Source organism: Oncorhynchus masou, chromosome 18 (assembly GCF_036934945.1).
Source record: "Oncorhynchus masou masou isolate Uvic2021 chromosome 18, UVic_Omas_1.1, whole genome shotgun sequence".
NCBI classification, from domain to species: Eukaryota; Metazoa; Chordata; class Actinopteri; order Salmoniformes; family Salmonidae; genus Oncorhynchus; species Oncorhynchus masou.
The window spans coordinates 77,630,127-77,649,285 of NC_088229.1; the positions used below are offsets into that span (position 1 = coordinate 77,630,127).

At 46.9% G+C, this 19,159-nt stretch overlaps 2 protein-coding genes across 4 annotated transcripts in view; both read right to left on the bottom strand.

The window, feature by feature from the left end:
• The window catches only part of LOC135505279 (striatin-like), a 65,018-nt gene extending 62,659 nt beyond the window's left edge, over nucleotides 1–2,359 (bottom strand). For all 3 annotated transcript variants that reach the window (XR_010450241.1, XM_064924502.1, XM_064924501.1), the window contains exon 1: nucleotides 1,994–2,359. Coding sequence is in view for 2 of the 3 variants with exons in the window: in XM_064924502.1 (XP_064780574.1) it covers nucleotides 1,994–2,206 (213 nt within the window). In the remaining variant the exon portion in view is untranslated. The remainder of the gene's footprint in view (nucleotides 1–1,993) is intronic.
• A 966-nt stretch (nucleotides 2,360–3,325) lies between these two features.
• The window catches only part of heatr5b (HEAT repeat containing 5B), a 73,347-nt gene continuing 57,513 nt past the window's right edge, over nucleotides 3,326–19,159 (bottom strand). Inside the window, 9 exon segments of the mRNA XM_064924504.1 lie at nucleotides 3,326–7,100; nucleotides 8,326–8,539; nucleotides 9,156–9,307; nucleotides 10,607–10,729; nucleotides 10,920–11,021; nucleotides 13,836–13,960; nucleotides 16,410–16,560; nucleotides 16,748–17,012; nucleotides 17,553–17,680. Coding sequence (XP_064780576.1) covers nucleotides 6,793–7,100; nucleotides 8,326–8,539; nucleotides 9,156–9,307; nucleotides 10,607–10,729; nucleotides 10,920–11,021; nucleotides 13,836–13,960; nucleotides 16,410–16,560; nucleotides 16,748–17,012; nucleotides 17,553–17,680 — 1,568 coding nt within the window. The 3' untranslated portion in view covers nucleotides 3,326–6,792.

Sequence of the window (19,159 nt, forward strand, 5' to 3'; positions counted from 1 at the left end):
CCTAGGTTTAATGCAGACTGTAGCTGGGGTTTTCATTTGTCAGATAATTGACTGAATCAGAGTGGAAGATAGACAGGAACTGATATATTGTGTACACGGGGACATTAGTTAAGAGGCCAAATGCTTGGTCCGAACGTGAACACATATTGCATGCGAAATGTTTTTTTTTGGAAACTTCAGGAAAGTATGTTTCACATCAGCAAGAAATTATTTTCTAAAAACATAAAAAAGTTAAATTACTACACACCTTTATAGTGTTAAGAGTTCCGTGTTAGAACTCCTGTTAACGGAAGACAAAAAAAAACGACTGCCTGTGCTAATTATCTATCTATCTATCTATCTATCCATCTATCTTACATGCCCCGAACACCTGTGTGTACAGAAGGCCGACAGAAATGTGTTGTTACTGAAAAATACTATCAGCTGCAACTGTAACACATCCGGTTAAACAGTGTACAGTGACTGTATATTTAGCATTTGTGATATGACAGTAAATGGATACATGTTCCTATGACCGTATTGTAATTGACAATCGATTCACGTTTAACGTTAGATGGGAGTATTTGGCTGGTTTGGCTAACCAGAGCCAGTCTAATGTTAACTCTCGAAATTATATAAAAAAAGGGGGCAATTTGCAGTTACAACATAAACTAATGATATATACTCACGGATTCCTCATCAGTTTAATTCAACTGTCGTACCCCGTCAGCATGTATCAGCTGGTTCGTAAACAATGTAAACAAACACTGTATAGTCTCAAAATGTGGTCTAAACTATAATTGTGTTCCCATCGATGACTAAGAGTATATTATTGGGCTATAGTAGCCCCATGCTAGTGGGCTATAGTAGCCCCATGCTAGTGGGCTATAGTAGCCCCATGCTAGTGGGCTATAGTAGCCCCATGCTAGTGGGCTATAGTAGCCCCATGCTAGTGTCGCCACTCGCCATATCACCGGCCCCCTGGTACACAAGAGAGTGCCATCTGATCCTCCCTTGAACAGCAGCGGGCCACCTGAGCTTCCCTTGAACAGCAGCGGGCCACCTGAGCTTCCCTTGAACAGCACCGGGCCACCTGAGCTTCCCTTGAACAGCACCGGGCCACCTGAGCTTCCCTTGAACAGCACCGGGCCACCTGAGCTTCCCTTGAAGAGCACCGGGCCACCTGAGCTTTCCTTGAACAGCACCGGGCCACCTGAGCTTTCCTTGAACAGCACCAGGCCACCTGAACTTTCCTTGAAGTACACAGGTGCCATCTGAACTCAAAATGTCAGGAAGGAGGAAAACCCATGCAGGAAACGTTTGGACACTATACTGGGGCGTTTTTTTTAAATACATTTTTTTTTACAAGCATTTCACTACACCCGCAATAACATATGCTAAATATGGATGTATGTGACCAATACAATTCATTGTGTTCGGGAGATGGCATCTATACTTTCACAGGATGTAATTGCACACAAATACGATTGTTTAAATGGCATTTTACCTAAAAACAAAAAGGAGCAGAGAACAGATTGACTAGTCAGCCAGTTAGTTACATTATTAGCTGGCTAACTGGTTAGCCACCCTTTTGGGGAATTTTAGCTAGTTTACTCAATAGCTAGTTAGCAAACAAACGTCCCATTTTTGTCGCTACATAGGTTAGTTAACATTTTAGTTAACTCGTTTATTTGACCAAAACGACTAGTTAGCTAGCGTGTAAAACTAAACATGGTCCAGAACAAGCTAAATACATAGAGCTAGGCGAGTTGGCGTATTGTTTGACAATAAAAGAGTGGCTAACCTGGCGAGGTAGCTAACTAGTTAGCATATGCTAACCGACCAGGGTGCGCTGCAGTGTTACCTAGTTGCAAGATTACTAATACTAATCACAACAATCACATTGGTGCCACAAAAAAACGACTAGTGTGTTACAAAATCAGCTAGTAGTATAAAAAAATATATATATTTTTTTAAATCCTCTGAAAGTGAATTAAATATTAAGTTAATTCACCTGCAATTCGGCCCGATCTACCTCCCATTGAGCCCGGTCCACCTCGAAACGAGCCCATTCGTGTTGCAGGAAGTGTAGGATCCCCGGGATGCTGTACGGAGACCTGTCCGCTTCCCCTGCATCCCCCTCCGGTAGCAGTACCTTCCCCACACCGGCTAAAATCGAGTTATTGTTGTTGTTGAAGAAAACACCGGGCCCTGCCTGTTCGTCCATGGCCGGGCTCGGTTCGGGTCAAGAACAGATATCTCCTCGTTGTTGTTGTGTCCTTGCTCCTTCGTGAGGTCTAGATATAGTTTAGCTACGGTAAGTGAGCGGAAGAGCAGAAACAAACCACGGGTGTATCGACAGTCTTCTGGAGGAACTGGGCGCTCACTTTCTGACAGCTTTACTGTCATCGACCCGACGTCAGAGAACGTGATCACTCCCACACCATATAAGGATGTGGAGGTGGTCCGAGAAAACACGAGCAGGACCCATATCAATCATGTCAAATCAAATGTTATTTGTCACATATACACATATATATATATGTATATGCTCACCGGATGTCATTGCAGGTGTACTGAAATGGTTGTATTTCTAGTTTCTAACAGTGTAGTAATATCTTAACAATTCACAACAACACACACAACCTAAAAGTAAAATCATGGAATGAACGAATACATAAATATTATGATGAGCAATGTCGGAGTGGCATAGACTAAAATAGATTACAGTATATATATGAGATGAGTAAAGCAAAAATATGTAAACATTATTAAAGTGGCTCGTGATTTAAAGTTTATGTATATGGGGCAGCAACCTCTTAAGGTGCAGGGTAACGTAACCGGCTCGTGATGACTGTTTAACAGCCTGATGGCCTTCAGATAGAAGCTGTTGTTCAGTCTCTCGGTCCCAGTTTTGATGCAGCTGTACTGACCGCGCCTTCTGGGTGATAGCCGGGTGAACTGGCCGTGGCTCGGGTGGTTGTAAAAATCAATCTTTCATTTTGAACCTACACAACTGGTTGGAGCAGCACAGGCTCATCCACAGAGCGGCGTCCCTGGGGAATTTTAGATACCGTATTCAAGGGTACAACCGCCCTGTCGTCGATCCCATTGAGGGAGTTCGATTAGACTGAACCGGATAATCCGTATTATGCACCCCAGCTTCACTGCCATGATACCTTCTCCAATAACTGTAGGCATTGCCCAATAGCTGGGTAAATGGTCACCATAAACGTCTCTGGGCCAGGAGCTTTGAGCTCTCATTGTAGTTTGATATCCTACACATGATTCAACTTCTGTGTGCAGTTGTACAAGAAAAACACATTAACTCAGTGACAAAAAAAAATGTAGAATAGGTGAAAAACCAACTTTATTAACTGTGGGTTGTGGTTTGACTTTATTAACTGTGGGTCGTGGTTTGAATATATTAACTGTGGGTCGTGGTTTGACTTTAACTGTGGGTCGTAAGTGACTTCTTTAACTGTGGGTCGTAAGTGACTTCATTAACTGTGGGTAGTGCTTCATGACTTGATATGCCTTGTTAGCGTAACATTGTTTTGTTGACATTATTACCCCACTCGATGTTCACAATCTGATTTTTCAGGTCCTTTTTTTTATGGATCTTTATATTTACCTTTAATTAAATAACAACCAACTATTTACAGGCAATCAAAAAATAATATTAAATCATTACTTCATCTTCCAAACAATCTTTCCCATAGATTTTTTCCTTCAGAAGTCATGAAATCATGCATCCCATGTTAGCATGGATCATCACATAGCAGGTAATGTTCCTCAGTAGAACTCGGTCTCTCTCAAACAGGGTATGTTGTAGAGGACTGGTCTGTTTAATGTGTTGTAGAGGACTGGTCTGTTTAATGTGTTGTAGAGGACTGGTCTGTTTAATGTGTTGTAGAGGACTGGTCTGTTTAATGTGTTGTAGAGGACTGGTCTGTTTAATGTGTTGTAGAGGACTGGTCTGTTTAATGTGTTGTAGAGGACTGGTCTGTTTAATGTGTTGTAGAGGACTGGTCTGTTTAATGTGTTGTAGAGGACTGGTCTGTTTAATGTGTTGTAGAGGACTGGTCTGTTTAATGTGTTGTAGAGGACTGGTCTGTTTAATGTGTTGTAGAGGACTGGTCTGTTTAATGTGTTGTAGAGGACTGGTCTGTTTAATGTGTTGTAGAGGACTGGTCTGTTTAATGTGTTGTAGAGGACTGGTCTGTTTAATGTGTTGTAGAGGACTGGTCTGTTTAATGTGTTGTAGAGGACTGGTCTGTTTAATGTGTTGTAGAGGACTGGTCTGTTTAATGTGTTGTAGAGGACTGGTCTGTTTAATGTGTTGTAGAGGACTGGTCTGTTTAATGTGTTGTAGAGGACTGGTCTGTTTAATGTGTTGTAGAGGACTGGTCTGTTTAATGGAGGATGTCTTGGGTGACGTTTAAAGCCTCAAGACAAGAACATCGAAAACAAGCATTTTACTTAAAGGTAGACCCATTTTACTTAAAGGTAGACCCATTTTACTTAAAGGTAGACCCATTTTACTTAAAGGTAGACCCTTTTCTGCTCAAGTTTCCACATGCAACAAACATCCCATTACAAACATACGCATGATTGAATCCCGTCTTACAGTGGACACAGCCACGTTGACACATCAGCCTCAACAAACGTTGTAACCAAGACTCACGGAGTACAAGAGTCCGCACGGAATGATGACGTCAGACCAATAAGGAAGCAAATACAGAACAAACGATACTCAGTTAAATTCTTTTGAAGTAGGTCCCTTTACATGTTCAATGGAAAGAGTCCCAAATGGCATCCTGTATTCCCTAAATAGCGCACTACTCTGGTCAAAAGGGAGTGCACTACTCTGGTCAAAAGGGAGTGCACTACTCTGGTCAAAAGGGAGTGCACTACTCTGGTCAAAAGGGAGTGCACTACTCTGGTCAAAAGGGAGTGCACTACTCTGGTCAAAAGGGGAGTGCACCACTCTGGTCAAAAGGGAGTGCACCACTCTGGTCAAAAGGGAGTGCACCACTCTGGTCAAAAGGGAGTGCACCACTCTGGTCAAAAGGGAGTGCACTACTCTGGTCAAAAGGGAGTGCACTACTCTGGTCAAAGGGGAGTGCACGACTCTGGTCAAAGGGGGAGTGCACGACTCTGGTCAAAAGGGGAGTGCACGACTCTGGTCAAAAGGGGAGTGCACGACTCTGGTCAAAGGGGAGTGCACGACTCTGGTCAAAAGGGGAGTGCACGACTCTGGTCAAAAGGGGAGTGCACCACTCTGGTCAAAAGGGGAGTGCACCACTCTGGTCAAAAGGGGAGTGCACCACTCTGGTCAAAAGGGAGTGCACTACTCTGGTCAAAAAGGGAGTGCACTACTCTGGTCAAAAGGGGAGTGCACCACTCTGGTCAAAAGGGGAGTGCACTACTCTGGTCAAAAGGGGAGTGCACCACTCTGGTCAAAAGGGGAGTGCACTACTCTGGTCAAAAGGGGAGTGCACTACTCTGGTCAAAAGGGAGTGCACTACTCTGGTCAAAAGGGGAGTGCACTACTCTGGTCAAAAGGGAGTGCACTACTCTGGTCAAAAGGGAGTGCACGACTCTGGTCAAAAGGGAGTGCACTACTCTGGTCAAAAGGGAGTGCACTACTCTGGTCAAAGGGGAGTGCACGACTCTGGTCAAAAGGGGAGTGCACTACTCTGGTCAAAAGGGAGTGCACTACTCTGGTCAAAAGGGGAGTGCACTACTCTGGTCAAAAGGGGAGTGCACGACATAGGGAATCGCATGCCATTTAAGATGTAAAAATGAGATCCATCTCTAAAATAGCAACAATACATTCAAATGACATCAAAAGCAGTACTCTCTCTCTACAGGGGTTGTGGAAGTGGATATTAAAACACCCTTTAATGATATTATTTACATACTTGTTTCCTGGACTTTAATATTATTATATTTATTTTACCTTTATTTAACTCGGTAAATCAGTTAAGAACAAATTCTTATTTTCAATGAAGGCCGACCGGGGAACAGTGGGTTAGTTGCCTTGTTCAGGGGGCAGAACGACAGATTTTTACCTTGTCATGTCGGGGATTCAATCTTGCAACCTTTCGGTTACTGGCCCAATGCTCTAACCACTAGGCTACCTGCCGCCCCTACACTCTAACCACTAGGCTACCTGCCGCCCCTACACTCTAACCACTAGGCTACCTGCCGTCCCTACACTCTAACCACTAGGCTACCTGCCGTCCCTACACTCTAACCACTAGGCTACCTGCCGCCCCTACACTCTAACCACTAGGCTACCTGCCGCCCAACACTCTAACCACTAGGCTACCTGCCGCCCCTACACTCTAACCACTAGGCTACCTACCGTCCAAAGCTCTAACCACTAGGCTACCTGCCGCCCCTACACTCTAACCACTAGGCTACCTACCGCCCCTACACTCTAACCACTAGGCTACCTACCGCCCCTACACTCTAACCACTAGGTTACCTACCGCCCCTACACTCTAACCACTAGGTTACCTGCCGCCCCTACACTCTAACCACTAGGCTACCTACCGCCCCTACACTCTAACCACTAGGCTACCTGCCGCCCCTACACTCTAACCACTAGGCTACCTACCGTCCCTACACTCTAACCACTAGGCTACCTACCGTCCCTACACTCTAACCACTAGGCTACCTGCCGACTTCAAGAAAACGAAGTAGGAAACTCTCATCCACCGAGAACCAAGTTAAATAAAGAACAGAGGCGCATCAGACGACAACAACACCAGGATGATAAAGTATTCTGCATTTCAGGAATATTTAGAAGAAACTCGTTTTGAGTTTGATGGTGGGCGCGGCCATCACAGTTGGCTGGGCCAATAGGGCTGCTGCTTTGGCTTTGCTGCTCGCCTGATTTGCTCTGACAGCCGACTCAAGGCGGGTCTTGAGCTCAGGTGCGGCTCCAATCACTGTCTTGAAGGCAGCTGGGTAGAGGGGCCCGATCCGCATCAGGTTCTGGAGAGCAAAATCATGTAGGCCCTTGGAGGCAGGAGGAGCAGAGGAGAAGGCCTTGTCATCCAGGAGATAGGAGACCAGGGTGGGGACGAGCAGAGCTAGCAACTGTACCCCTGTTGAAGAGAGGGAAACGAGAAACAGGGAAAGGGGGAAATGGGGAGGGAGAGGGAGGGAGAGAGAGGGAGGGAGAGAGGGAAACGGGGAGAGGGAGGGAAACGAGAAACAGGGAAAGGGGGAAATGGGGAGAGGGGGAGAGGGGGGGAAACGGGGAGGGAGAGGGAGGGAGAGAGGGAAACGGGGAGAGAGGGAGGGAGAGAGGGAAACGGGGAGAGGGAGGGATGCAAGAGACAGAGGGAGAGACCGAAGGGAAGAGGAAGGGAGAGACGAACATTGATGCATCTTGTTAGTTAACATTTGCTCTATTAAAAAAAATGGATCAGTATCTCAGAGTGAGAGGACATCAAATACTGTGATTCATAAAAGATTTGTCTGACCTACAGTACAGAGGAGAATTAACTCATACATATTGGAAGCATGAGAACACCTGAACTCACAGTTCTGCTCTACTCCACACACCGAGTCTAAAACCACAGACCATAAATCCAGACTACCACTCCCAGAATACAAGGAAAAGCATGAAAAGAGGCATTTAGTTACAGAAAGGCTTTTCCAGATCAATGAATGTCTTTATAAGGAGATGTGTACCTCTAACAGGTTACCCAACTCCAATAGGACACCAGGAAGACAACTCAAATATGTTCTCACTAGTTTCTCTAGTTTTTTTTTTACAAACTCTTAGATGTCCCTGCATGATCTTTACTCAGGAATAAAACCAATAGAATCTGGAATCTGGCATTTCATGTCGTTGAAAACATGCAGAGAAACCGTCCGACCCTTTGAATGATCTGTCAGCTGGATATTTTCAGTAGTAAAATACCGAAGGGAATAAACTAGATCTAGATCGGGTTTATCGGAGGTCAATATTCAGGTCATGGTGGTTCTGTTCCTCTGCCATGCCCACTAGGTTCTCCAGAACCCTGATGCCCTCCTGTACGGCCTGCAGCTCCGGTTTAACCCTGTGTGTAAAGCATCGCTACCAACGGTACATACTGTTCTGTTCCTCTGCCATGCCCACTAGGTTCTCCAGAACCCTGATGCCCTCCTGTACGGCCTGCAGCTCCGGTTTAACCCTGTGTGTACAGCATTGCTACCAACGGTACATACTGTTCTGTTCCTCTGCCATGCCCACTAGGTTCTCCAGAACCCTGATGCCCTCCTGTACGGCCTGCAGCTCCGGTTTAACCCTGTGTGTAAAGCATCGCTACCAACGGTACATACTGTTCTGTTCCTCTGCCATGCCCACTAGGTTCTCCAGAACCCTGATGCCCTCCTGTACGGCCTGCAGCTCCGTGACCGTGCCTGGGCGACTCCTCTCCACCCCCTTCAGTTTCTCCACCATAAGTGGCGCCAGGGCGTGGATGTAGGGCGTGGATAACGCACGGCTGGGGTGCTGGAACACGGACAGGAGGAGTTGGTAACACCGTGCCTGGACCTGAGAGGAAGAAACAGATTATTGACACGCACACATTCAGGGACAAATGGAGACTGGCTGGGGGGGTGTCTTAGAGCGGGGATAAAGTAAAGAGACAATAGACATTAAAGGGGTCAGAGGAGTTCAACGCTTTAGTGAAAAAGTGTGTGTGTGTCGTACCCAGGGGTCAGAAGAGTTCAACGCTTTAGTGAGGCAGTGTGTGTGTGTGTGTGCGTACCCAGGGGTCAGAGGAGACGAGGCGGTGTGTGTGTGTGTGTGTGTGTGTGTGTGTGTGTGTGTGTGTGTGTGCGTACCCAGGGGTCAGAGTAGATGAGGCGGTGTGTGTGTGTGTGTGTCGTACCCAGGGGTCAGAAGAGTTCAACGCTTTAGTGAGGCAGTGTGTGTGTGTGTGTGCGTACCCAGGGGTCAGAGGAGACGAGGCGGTGTGTGTGTGTGTGTGTGTGTGTGTGTGTGTGTGTGTGTGTGTGTGTGCGTACCCAGGGGTCAGAGTAGATGAGGCGGTGTGTGTGTGTGTGTGTGTGTGTGTGCGTACCCAGGGGTCAGAGAGGACGAGGCGGTGTGTGTGTGTGCGTACCCAGGGGTCAGAGGAGATGAGGCGGTGTGTGTGTGTGCGTACCCATGGGTCAGAGGAGATGAGTGCGTTCCTATAGCGTTCCATACAACCCTGCTGCAGCACAGTGACTCCTATGACCTCTGAACTGGCAGACAGCAGGAAGAGGGTCATGGCTGTCAGCATACTGACCTCATCCATGTTGGGACGAGACTCATCTGAGGAACACGCATTAAAGGTCCATTACAACATTATCAGCAGGCCACGGCTGTGCCTGGACAGACACCAACACAGCATCCTGACACAATGGGTAGATGGGAAACACCTGGCTACCAGGAATCCTTCTAGAACAGTGTGTACGTTACCTGGTGGAGAATATTCTAGAACAGTGTGTATGTTACCTGATGGAGAATATTCTAGAACAGTGTGTACGTTACCTGGTGGAGAATATTCTAGAACAGTGTGTACGTTACCTGGTGGAGAATATTCTAGAACAGTGTGTACGTTACCTGGTGGAGAATATTCTAGAACAGTGTGTACGTTACCTGATGGAGAATATTCTAGAACAGTGTGTACGTTACCTGGTGGAGAATATTCTAGAACAGTGTGTACGTTACCTGGTGGAGAATATTCTAGAACAGTGTGTACGTTACCTGGTGGAGAATATTCTAGAACAGTGTGTACGTTACCTGGTGGAGAATATTCTAGAACAGTGTGTACGTTACCTGGTGGAGAATATTCTAGAACAGTGTGTACGTTACCTGGTGGAGAATATTCTAGAACAGTGTGTACGTTACCTGGTGGAGAATATTCTAGAACAGTGTGTACGTTACCTGGTGGAGAATATTCTAGAACAGTGTGTACGTTACCTGGTGAAGAATATTCTAGAACAGTGTGTACGTTACCTGGTGGAGAATATTCTAGAACAGTGTGTACGTTACCTGGTGGAGAATATTCTAGAACAGTGTGTACGTTACCTGGTGGAGAATATTCTAGAACAGTGTGTACGTTACCTGGTGGAGAATATTCTAGAACAGTGTGTACGCTACCTGGTGGAGAATATTCTAGAACAGTGTGTACGTTACCTGGTGGAGAATATTCTAGAACAGTGTGTACGTTACCTGGTGGAGAATATTCTAGAACAGTGTGTACGTTACCTGGTGGAGAATATTCTAGAACAGTGTGTACGTTACCTGGTTGAGAATATTCTAGAACAGTGTGTACGTTACCTGGTTGAGAATATTCTAGAACAGTGTGTATGTTACCTGGTGGAGAATATTCTAGAACAGTGTGTACGTCACCTGGTTGAGAATATTCTAGAACAGTGTGTACGTTACCTGGTTGAGAATATTCTAGAACAGTGTGTACGTTACCTGGTTGAGAATATTCTAGAACAGTGTGTACGTTACCTGGTTGAGAATATTCTAGAACAGTGTGTACGTTACCTGGTTGAGAATATTCTAGAACAGTGTGTACGTTACCTGGTTGAGAATATTCTAGAACAGTGTGTACGTTACCTGGTTGAGAATATTCTAGAACAGAAGCCAGACTACTCCTAATCAGTCCTGTCCACTGAGTGGGAGTCTTCTCAGCCCGGGCCAGAGGAGAGGTGATGATGGTCTTTATACCCTGTAGAGCAGCTGAGACAGGCAGGGGGATGGAGTTATCAAGGGTCTTTATAAATGTTTTGTCTGTGTGTGTGTGTGTACCTGAGACAGGCAGGGGGATGGAGTTATCAGGGGTCTTTATAAATGTTTTGTCTGTGTGTGTGTGTGTGTGTGTGTGTGTGTGTGTGTGTGTGTGTGTGTGTGTGTGTGTGTGTGTGTGTACCTGAGACAGGCAGGGGGGTGGAGTTATCAGGGGTCTTCACAGCCGTCTCCTTCAGGACCCCGGTTATCAGGAAGAGAACAGTGGGGAGGATGGTCATGCTGCCTGGGGGGGGATGACAGACATGAGGAATGACAGAGAGACTTGTATCCTTCAGTAATGAGGAATGACAGAGAGAGACTTGTATCCTTCAGTAATGAGGAATGAGAGACTTGTATCCTTCAGTAATGAGGAATGAGAGGGAGACTTGTATCCTTCAGTAAATAGGAATGACAGAGATAGACTTGTATCCTTCAGTAATGAGGAATGACAGAGAGAGACTTGTATCTTTCAGTAATGAGGAATGAGAGAGACTTGTATCCTTCAGTAAATAGGAATGACAGAGAGAGACTTGTATCCTTCAGTAATGAGGAATGACAGAGAGAGACTTGTATCCTTCAGTAATGAGGAATGAGAGAGACAGAGACTTGTATCCTTCAGTAATGAGGAATGAGAGAGACAGAGAGACTTGTATCCTTCAGTAATGAGGAATGAGAGAGACTTGTATCCGTCAGTAATGAGGAATGACAGAGAGACAGAGACTTGTATCCTTCAGTAATGAGGAATGACAGAGAGACAGAGTCTTGTATCCTTCAGTAATGAGGAATGAGAGAGACTTCTATCTTTCAGTAATGAGGAATGAGAGAGAGACAGACTTGTATCCTTCAGTAATGAGGAATGAGAGAGAGAGACTTGTATCCTTCAGTAATGAGGAATGACAGAGAGAGACTTGTATCTTTCAGTAATGAGGAATGAGAGAGACTTGTATCCGTCAGTAATGAGGAATGAGAGAGAGACTTGTATCCGTCAGTAATGAGGAATGACAGAGAGAGACCTGTATCCTTCAGTAATGAGGAATGAGAGAGAGACAGACCTGTATCCGTCAGTAATGAGGAATGACAGAGAGAGACTTGTATCCGTCAGTAATGAGGAATGAGAGAGAGAGACTTGTATCCGTCAGTAATGAGGAATGAGAGAGAGAGACTTGTATCCTTCAGTAATGAGGAATGAGAGAGAGAGACTTGTATCCGTCAGTAATGAGGAATGAGAGAGACAGAGAGACTTGTATCCTTCAGTAATGAGGAATGACAGAGAGACAGACCTGTATCCTTTAAGGGCGGCAGGGTAGCCTAGTGGTTAGAGCGTTGGACTAGTAACCGGAAGGTTGCAAGTTCAAACCTCCGAGCTGACAAGAAAATGTAATCCTTCGCTCCATCCCACACCAATAGTAATTTTAAAACTGCCACATGCAACAGTTCAATCAATGGGATTTCAACTGAAATGACGATTGGACGGAAGTAACCATTGCAGAATGCACCTTATATATGTCAACAAGGCAAACAGACCCTTTCTATAAACGTAATGTTATCCCTGTCCCTAATCTGTCAGTAGCCCCGAAATCCGTCCCTAATCTGTCAGTCGCCCCGAAATCCCTGTCGCTAATCTGTCAGTAGCCCTGAAATCCCTGTCGTTAAAAGGTCAGTAGCCCTGAAATCCCTGTCGTTAAAAGGTCAGTAGCCCCGAAATCCCTGCCCCTAATCTCTTAGTGGCCCTGAAATCCCTGCCCCTAATCTCTTAGTGGCCCTGAAATCCCTGCCCCTAATCTCTTAGTGGCCCTGAAATCCCTGCCCCTAATCTCTTAGTGGCCCTGAAATCCCTGTCGCAAATCTGTCAGTAGCCCTGAAATCCCTGCCCCTAATCTCTTAGTGGCCCTGAAATCCCTGCCCCTAATCTCTTAGTGGCCCTGAAATCCCTGTCGCAAATCTGTCAGTAGCCCTGAAATCCCTGCCCCTAATCTCTTAGTGGCCCTGAAATCCCTGCCCCTAATCTCTTAGTGGCCCTGAAATCCCTGCCCCTAATCTCTTAGTGGCCCTGAAATCCCTGTCGCAAATCTGTCAGTAGCCCTGAAATCCCTGCCCCTAATCTCTTAGTAGCCCTGAAATCCCTGCCCCTAATCTCTTAGTGGCCCTGAAATCCCTGTCGCAAATCTGTCAGTAGCCCTGAAATCCCTGCCCCTAATCTCTTAGTGGCCCTGAAATCCCTGCCCCTAATCTCTTAGTAGCCCTGAAATCCCTGCCCCTAATCTCTTAGTGGCCCTGAAATCCCTGTCGCAAATCTGTCAGTAGCCCTGAAATCCCTGCCCCTAATCTCTTAGTGGCCCTGAAATCCCTGCCCCTAATCTCTTAGTAGCCCTGAAATCCCTGCCCCTAATCTCTTAGTGGCCCTGAAATCCCTGTCGCAAATCTGTCAGTAGCCCTGAAATGAATTATGCATTAATGAATTATAGGTGTGTTTGTCTGTGTGGTCAGGTGTGTTTGTCTGTGTGGTCAGGTGTGTTTGTCTGTGTGGTCAGGTGCGTTTGTCTGTGTGGTCAGGTGTGTTTGTCTGTGTGGTCAGGTGTGTTTGTCTGTGTGGTCAGGTGTGTTTGTCTGTGTGGTCAGGTGCGTTTGTCTGTGTGGTCAGGTGTGTTAGTCTGTGTGGTCAGGTGTGTTTGTCTGTGTGGTCAGGTGTGTTAGTCTGTGTGGTCAGGTGTGTTTGTCTGTGTGGTCAGGTGTGTTTGTCTGTGTGGTCAGGTGTGTTTGTCTGTGTGGTCAGGTGTGTTTGTCTGTGTGGTCAGGTGTGTTTGTCTGTGTGGTCAGGTGTGTTTGTCTGTGTGGTCAGGTGTGTTTGTCTGTGTGGTCAGGTGTGTTTGTCTGTGTGGTCAGGTGTGTTTGTCTGTGTGGTCAGGTGTGTTTGTCTGTGTGGTCAGGTGTGTTTGTCTGTGTGGTCAGGTGTGTTTGTCTGTGTGGTCAGGTGTGTTTGTCTGTGTGGTCAGGTGCGTTTGTCTGTGTGGTCAGGTGCGTTTGTCTGTGTGGTCAGGTGCGTTTGTCTGTGTGGTACCTGCGGGGGAGCATAGCGATGGCAGTTCAGCCAGTATAGAGACGGTGTGAGCCACCAGCCGGGTGCTCTCCTCAGGCAGACGAGGCTGGGGTCGGAGGGGCAGGTGGCTGGGGGACTCGTTCACCCTGGGAATGAAAATACATCAGTTTGGGCTTTTCAATGACCCAAAGATGCTGTACTATTAGGGTTGAAAACTTCAGTTAAAAAAAGGCAGGAAATCAAGACTCTGCCAAGCAGGATAACCAGGGTATTACAACAGAACGACCCTGATACAACAGAACGACCCTGATACAACAGAACGACCCTGATACAACAGAACGACCCTGATACAACAGAACGACCCTGATACAACAGAACGACCCTGATACCACAGAACGACCCTGATACCACAGAACGACCCTGATACAACAGAACGACCCTGATACAACAGAACGACCCTGATACAACAGAACGACCCTGATACAACAGAACGACCCTGATACAACAGAACGACCCTGATACAACAGAACGACACGTTACAACAGAACGACGGGTTACAACAGAACGACGGGTTACAACAGAACGACGGGTTACAACAGAACGACGGGTTACAACAGAACGACACGTTACAACAGAACGACACGTTACAACAGAACGACCCGGACAGGTTACAACAGAACGACCCTGATACAACAGAACGACACGTTACAACAGAACGACGGGTTACAACAGAACGACGGGTTACAACAGAACGACGGGTTACATCAGAACGACCCGTTACAACAGAACGACCCGTTACAACAGAACGACACGTTACAACAGAACGACCCCGACACGTTACAACAGAACGACCCCGACAGGTTACAACAGAACGACAGGTTACAACAGAACGACCCCGACAGGTTACAACAGAACGACAGGTTACAACAGAACGACACGTTACAACAGAACGACCCCGACAGGTTACAACAGAACGACCCCGACAGGTTACAACAGAACGACCCCGACAGGTTACAACAGAACGACCCCGACAGGTTACAACAGAACGACACGTTACAACAGAACGACCCCGACAGGTTACAACAGAACGACAGGTTACAACAGAACGACCCCGACAGGTTACAACAGAACGACAGGTTACAACAGAACGACACCGACAGGTTACAACAGAACGACAGGTTACAACAGAACGACACGTTACAACAGAACGACACGTTACAACAGAACGACACGTTACAACAGAACGACACGTTACAACAGAACGACACGTTACAACAGAACGACACGTTACAACAGAACGACCCCGACACGTTACAACAGAACGACCCCGACACGTTACAACAGAACGACACGTTACAACAGAACGACACGTTACAACAGAACGACACGTTACAACAGAACGACACGTTACAACAGAACGACACGTTACAACAGAACGACCCCGACACGTTACAACAGAACGACCCCGACACGTTACAACAGAACGACACGTTACAACAGAACGACACGTTACAACAGAACGACACGTTACAACAGAACGACCCCGACAGGTTACAACAGAACGACACGTTACAACAGAACGACCCCGACACGTTACAACAGAACGACCCCGACACGTTACAACAGAACGACACGTTACAACAGAACGACACGTTACAACAGAACGACACGTTACAACAGAACGACACGTTACAACAGAACGACACGTTACAACAGAACGACACGTTACAACAGAACGACACGTTACAACAGAACGACCCCGACAGGTTACAACAGAACGACCCCGACAGGTTACAACAGAACGACCTTGATAAGCAAAAGCATAGATTTAAAATACTACATTCATATATTACCTGTTAAAATACTACATTCATATATTACCTGTTAAAATACTACATTCATATATTACCTGTTAAAATACTACATTCATATATTACCTGTTAAAATACTACATTCGTATATTACCTGTTAAAATACTACATTCATATATTACCTGTTAAAATACTACATTCGTATAATTACCTGTTAAAATACTACATTCATATATTACCTGTTAAAATACTACATTCGTATAATTACCTGTTAAAATACTACATTCGTATAATTACCTGTTAAAATACTACATTCGTATAATTACCTGTTAAAATACTACATTCGTATAATTACCTGTTAAAATACTACATTCGTATATTACCTGTTAAAATACTACATTCATATATTACCTGTTAAAATACTACATTCGTATAATTACCTGTTAAAATACTACATTCGTATAATTACCTGTTAAAATACTACATTCGTATAATTACCTGTTAAAATACTACATTCGTATAATTACCTGTTAAAATACTACATTCATATATTACCTGTTAAAATACTACATTCGTATAATTACCTGTTAAAATACTACATTCGTATAATTACCTGTTAAAATACTACATTCGTATAATTACCTGTTAAAATACTACATTCGTATAATTACCTGTTAAAATACTACATTCGTATATTACCTGTTAAAATACTACATTCATATATTACCTGTTAAAATACTACATTCGTATAATTACCTGTTAAAATACTACATTCGTATATTACCTGGTGTTGAGTTGCGGCAAGTGACGAACCAGGATGAACACCATAAGCTCCATGGCAGCGAAGACGAGGGACTTCCCCGGGAGCAGCTCCCCAGTCCCACCTCCCTCTCCCAGGAGAGACAGACAGTCATGCTCCCCTCCGCCCTCCTTACCTGGGGGGAGATACGTAGAGCAGATCAACATGGGGTCAGAACATTCTGAGACCGGACTTGACAAAAATCAGTAGTAATGAGCCCATTTAGGTTTCAGGTAAACATTGATTTTAAATGAATGTACATTTCAGTGGTATATCCTAACGATAGAGCCGATAGTCTGGATATGAACTGTGTCAGAACGGACCCTGTGCGTCTCTCTGCCGTGCCAGGTGGTCCTGTGCGTCTCTCTGCCGTGCCAGGTGGTCCTGTGCGTCTCTCTGCCGTGCCAGGTGGTCCTGTGCGTCTCTCTGCCGTGCCAGGTGGTCCTGTGCGTCTCTCTGCCGTGCCAGGTGGTCCTGTGCAGCCCGGATCGTCTCCTGCACTACGGCCGTAACTTGGAGCTGAACGGCTGGAGGATCTCTGGTCAGGAGTAGTCTGTGGAGAACGTTGAGCAGCTCCACACCTAACAACTACAACATGAAACCTGGTTAGACCCCGGGCCTGTCAGCTCTACACCTAACAACTACAACATGAAACCTGGTTAGACCCCGGGCCTGTCAGCTCTACACCTAACAACTACAACATGAAACCTGGTTAGACCCCGGGCCTGTCAGCTCTACACCTAACAACTACAACATGAAACCTGGTTAGACCCCGGGCCTGTCAGCTCTACACCTAACAACTACAACATGAAACCTGGTTAGACCCTGAGCCTGTCAGCTCTACACCTAACAACTACAACATGAAACCTGGTTAGACCCCGGGCCTGTCAGCTCTACACCTAACAACTACAACATGAAACCTGGTTAGACCCAGAGCCTGTCAGCTCTACACCTAACAACTACAACATGAAACCTGGTTAGACCCAGAGCCTGTCAGCTCTACACCTAACAACATGAAACCTGGTTAGACCCCGGGCCTGTCAGCTCTACACCTAACAACTACAACATGAAACCTGGTCAGCCTGTCTCCCTGGCCGGCCCACCCTCCCTCCCTCCTGTTATCTTTACCTGGTCTTCACTGATGTGTGTCCTGGCACAGGGAGAGTCCAGTAGGGTACAGAGAGCCTGTAGACATGACATGACATGTTCTATAGGTTCCTCTGGTCTTGGGAAACACAGGAACTCTATACTGACACCTGGGAGGGACAGTGGTTAGTTATCATCTATAATGACACCTGGGAGGGACAGTGGTTAGTTATCATCTATAGTGACACCTGGGAGGGACAGTGGTTAGTTATCATCTACAGTGACACCTGGGAGGGACAGTGGTTAGTTATCATCTATAATGACACCTGGGAGGGACAGTGGTTAGTTATCATCTATAATGACACCTGGGAGGGACAGTGGTTAGTTATCATCTATAGTGACACCTGGGAGGGACAGTGGTTAGTTATCATCTATAGTGACACCTGGGAGGGACAGTGGTTAGTTATCATCTACAGTGACACCCGGGAGGGACAGTGGTTAGTTATCATCTATAGTGACAGCTGTCTGTCTGGTTATCTGTCTCTGTGGCTGGCGGTCTGGCTGTCTGTCTCTGTGGCTGGCGGGCTGGCTGTCTGTCTCTGTGGCTGGCGGGCTGGCTGTCTGTCTCTGTGGCTGGCTGGCTGTCTCTGTGGCTGGCTGGCTGTCTCTGTGGCTGGCTGGCTGTCTCTGTGGCTGGCTGGCTGTCTCTGTGGCTGGCTGGCTGTCTCTGTGGCTGGCTGGCTGTCTCTGTGGCTGGCTGGCTGTCTCTGTGGCTGGCTGGCTGTCTCTGTGGCTGGCTGGCTGTCTCTGTGGCTGGCTGGCTGTCTCTGTGGCTGGCTGGCTGTCTCTGTGGCTGGCTGGCTGTCTCTGTGGCTGGCTGGCTGGCTGTCTCTGTGGCTGGCTGGCTGGCTGTCTCTGTGGCTGGCTGGCTGGCTGTCTCTGTGGCTGGCTGGCTGTCTCTGTGGCTGGCTGGCTGTCTCTGTGGCTGGCTGGCTGTCTCTGTGGCTGGCTGGCTGTCTCTGTGGCTGGCTGGCTGGCTGTCTCTGTGGCTGGCTGGCTGTCCCTGTGGCTGGCTGTCCCTGTCTGTGTATCTGTGGCTGCCTGTCTCTGTGGCTGTGGTCCCTGTCTGTGTCTCTGTGGCTGCCTGTCTCTGTGGCTGGCTGGCTGCCTGTCTCTGTGGCTGTGGTCCCTGTCTGTGTCTCTGTGGCTGGCTGTCCCTGTGGCTGGCTGTCCCTGTCTGTGTATCTGTGGCTGCCTGTCTCTGTGGCTGGCTGTCCCTGTCTGTGTATCTGTGGCTGCCTGTCTCTGTGGCTGGCTGTCCCTGTCTGTGTATCTGTGGCTGCCTGTCTCTGTGGCTGGCTGTCCCTGTCTGTGTATCTGTGGCTGCCTGTCTCTGTGGCTGGCTGTCCCTGTCTGTGTCTCTGTGGCTGGCTGTCTCTGTGGCTGGCTGTCTCTGTGGCTGGCTGGCTGTCTCTGTGGCTGGCTGTCCCTGTGGCTGGCTGTCCCTGTGGCTGGCTGTCCCTGTCTGTGTATCTGTGGCTGCCTGTCTCTGTGGCTGTGGTCCCTGTCTGTGTATCTGTGGCTGCCTGTCTCTGTGGCTGTGGTCCCTGTCTGTGTCTCTGTGGCTGTGGTCCCTGTCTGTGTATCTG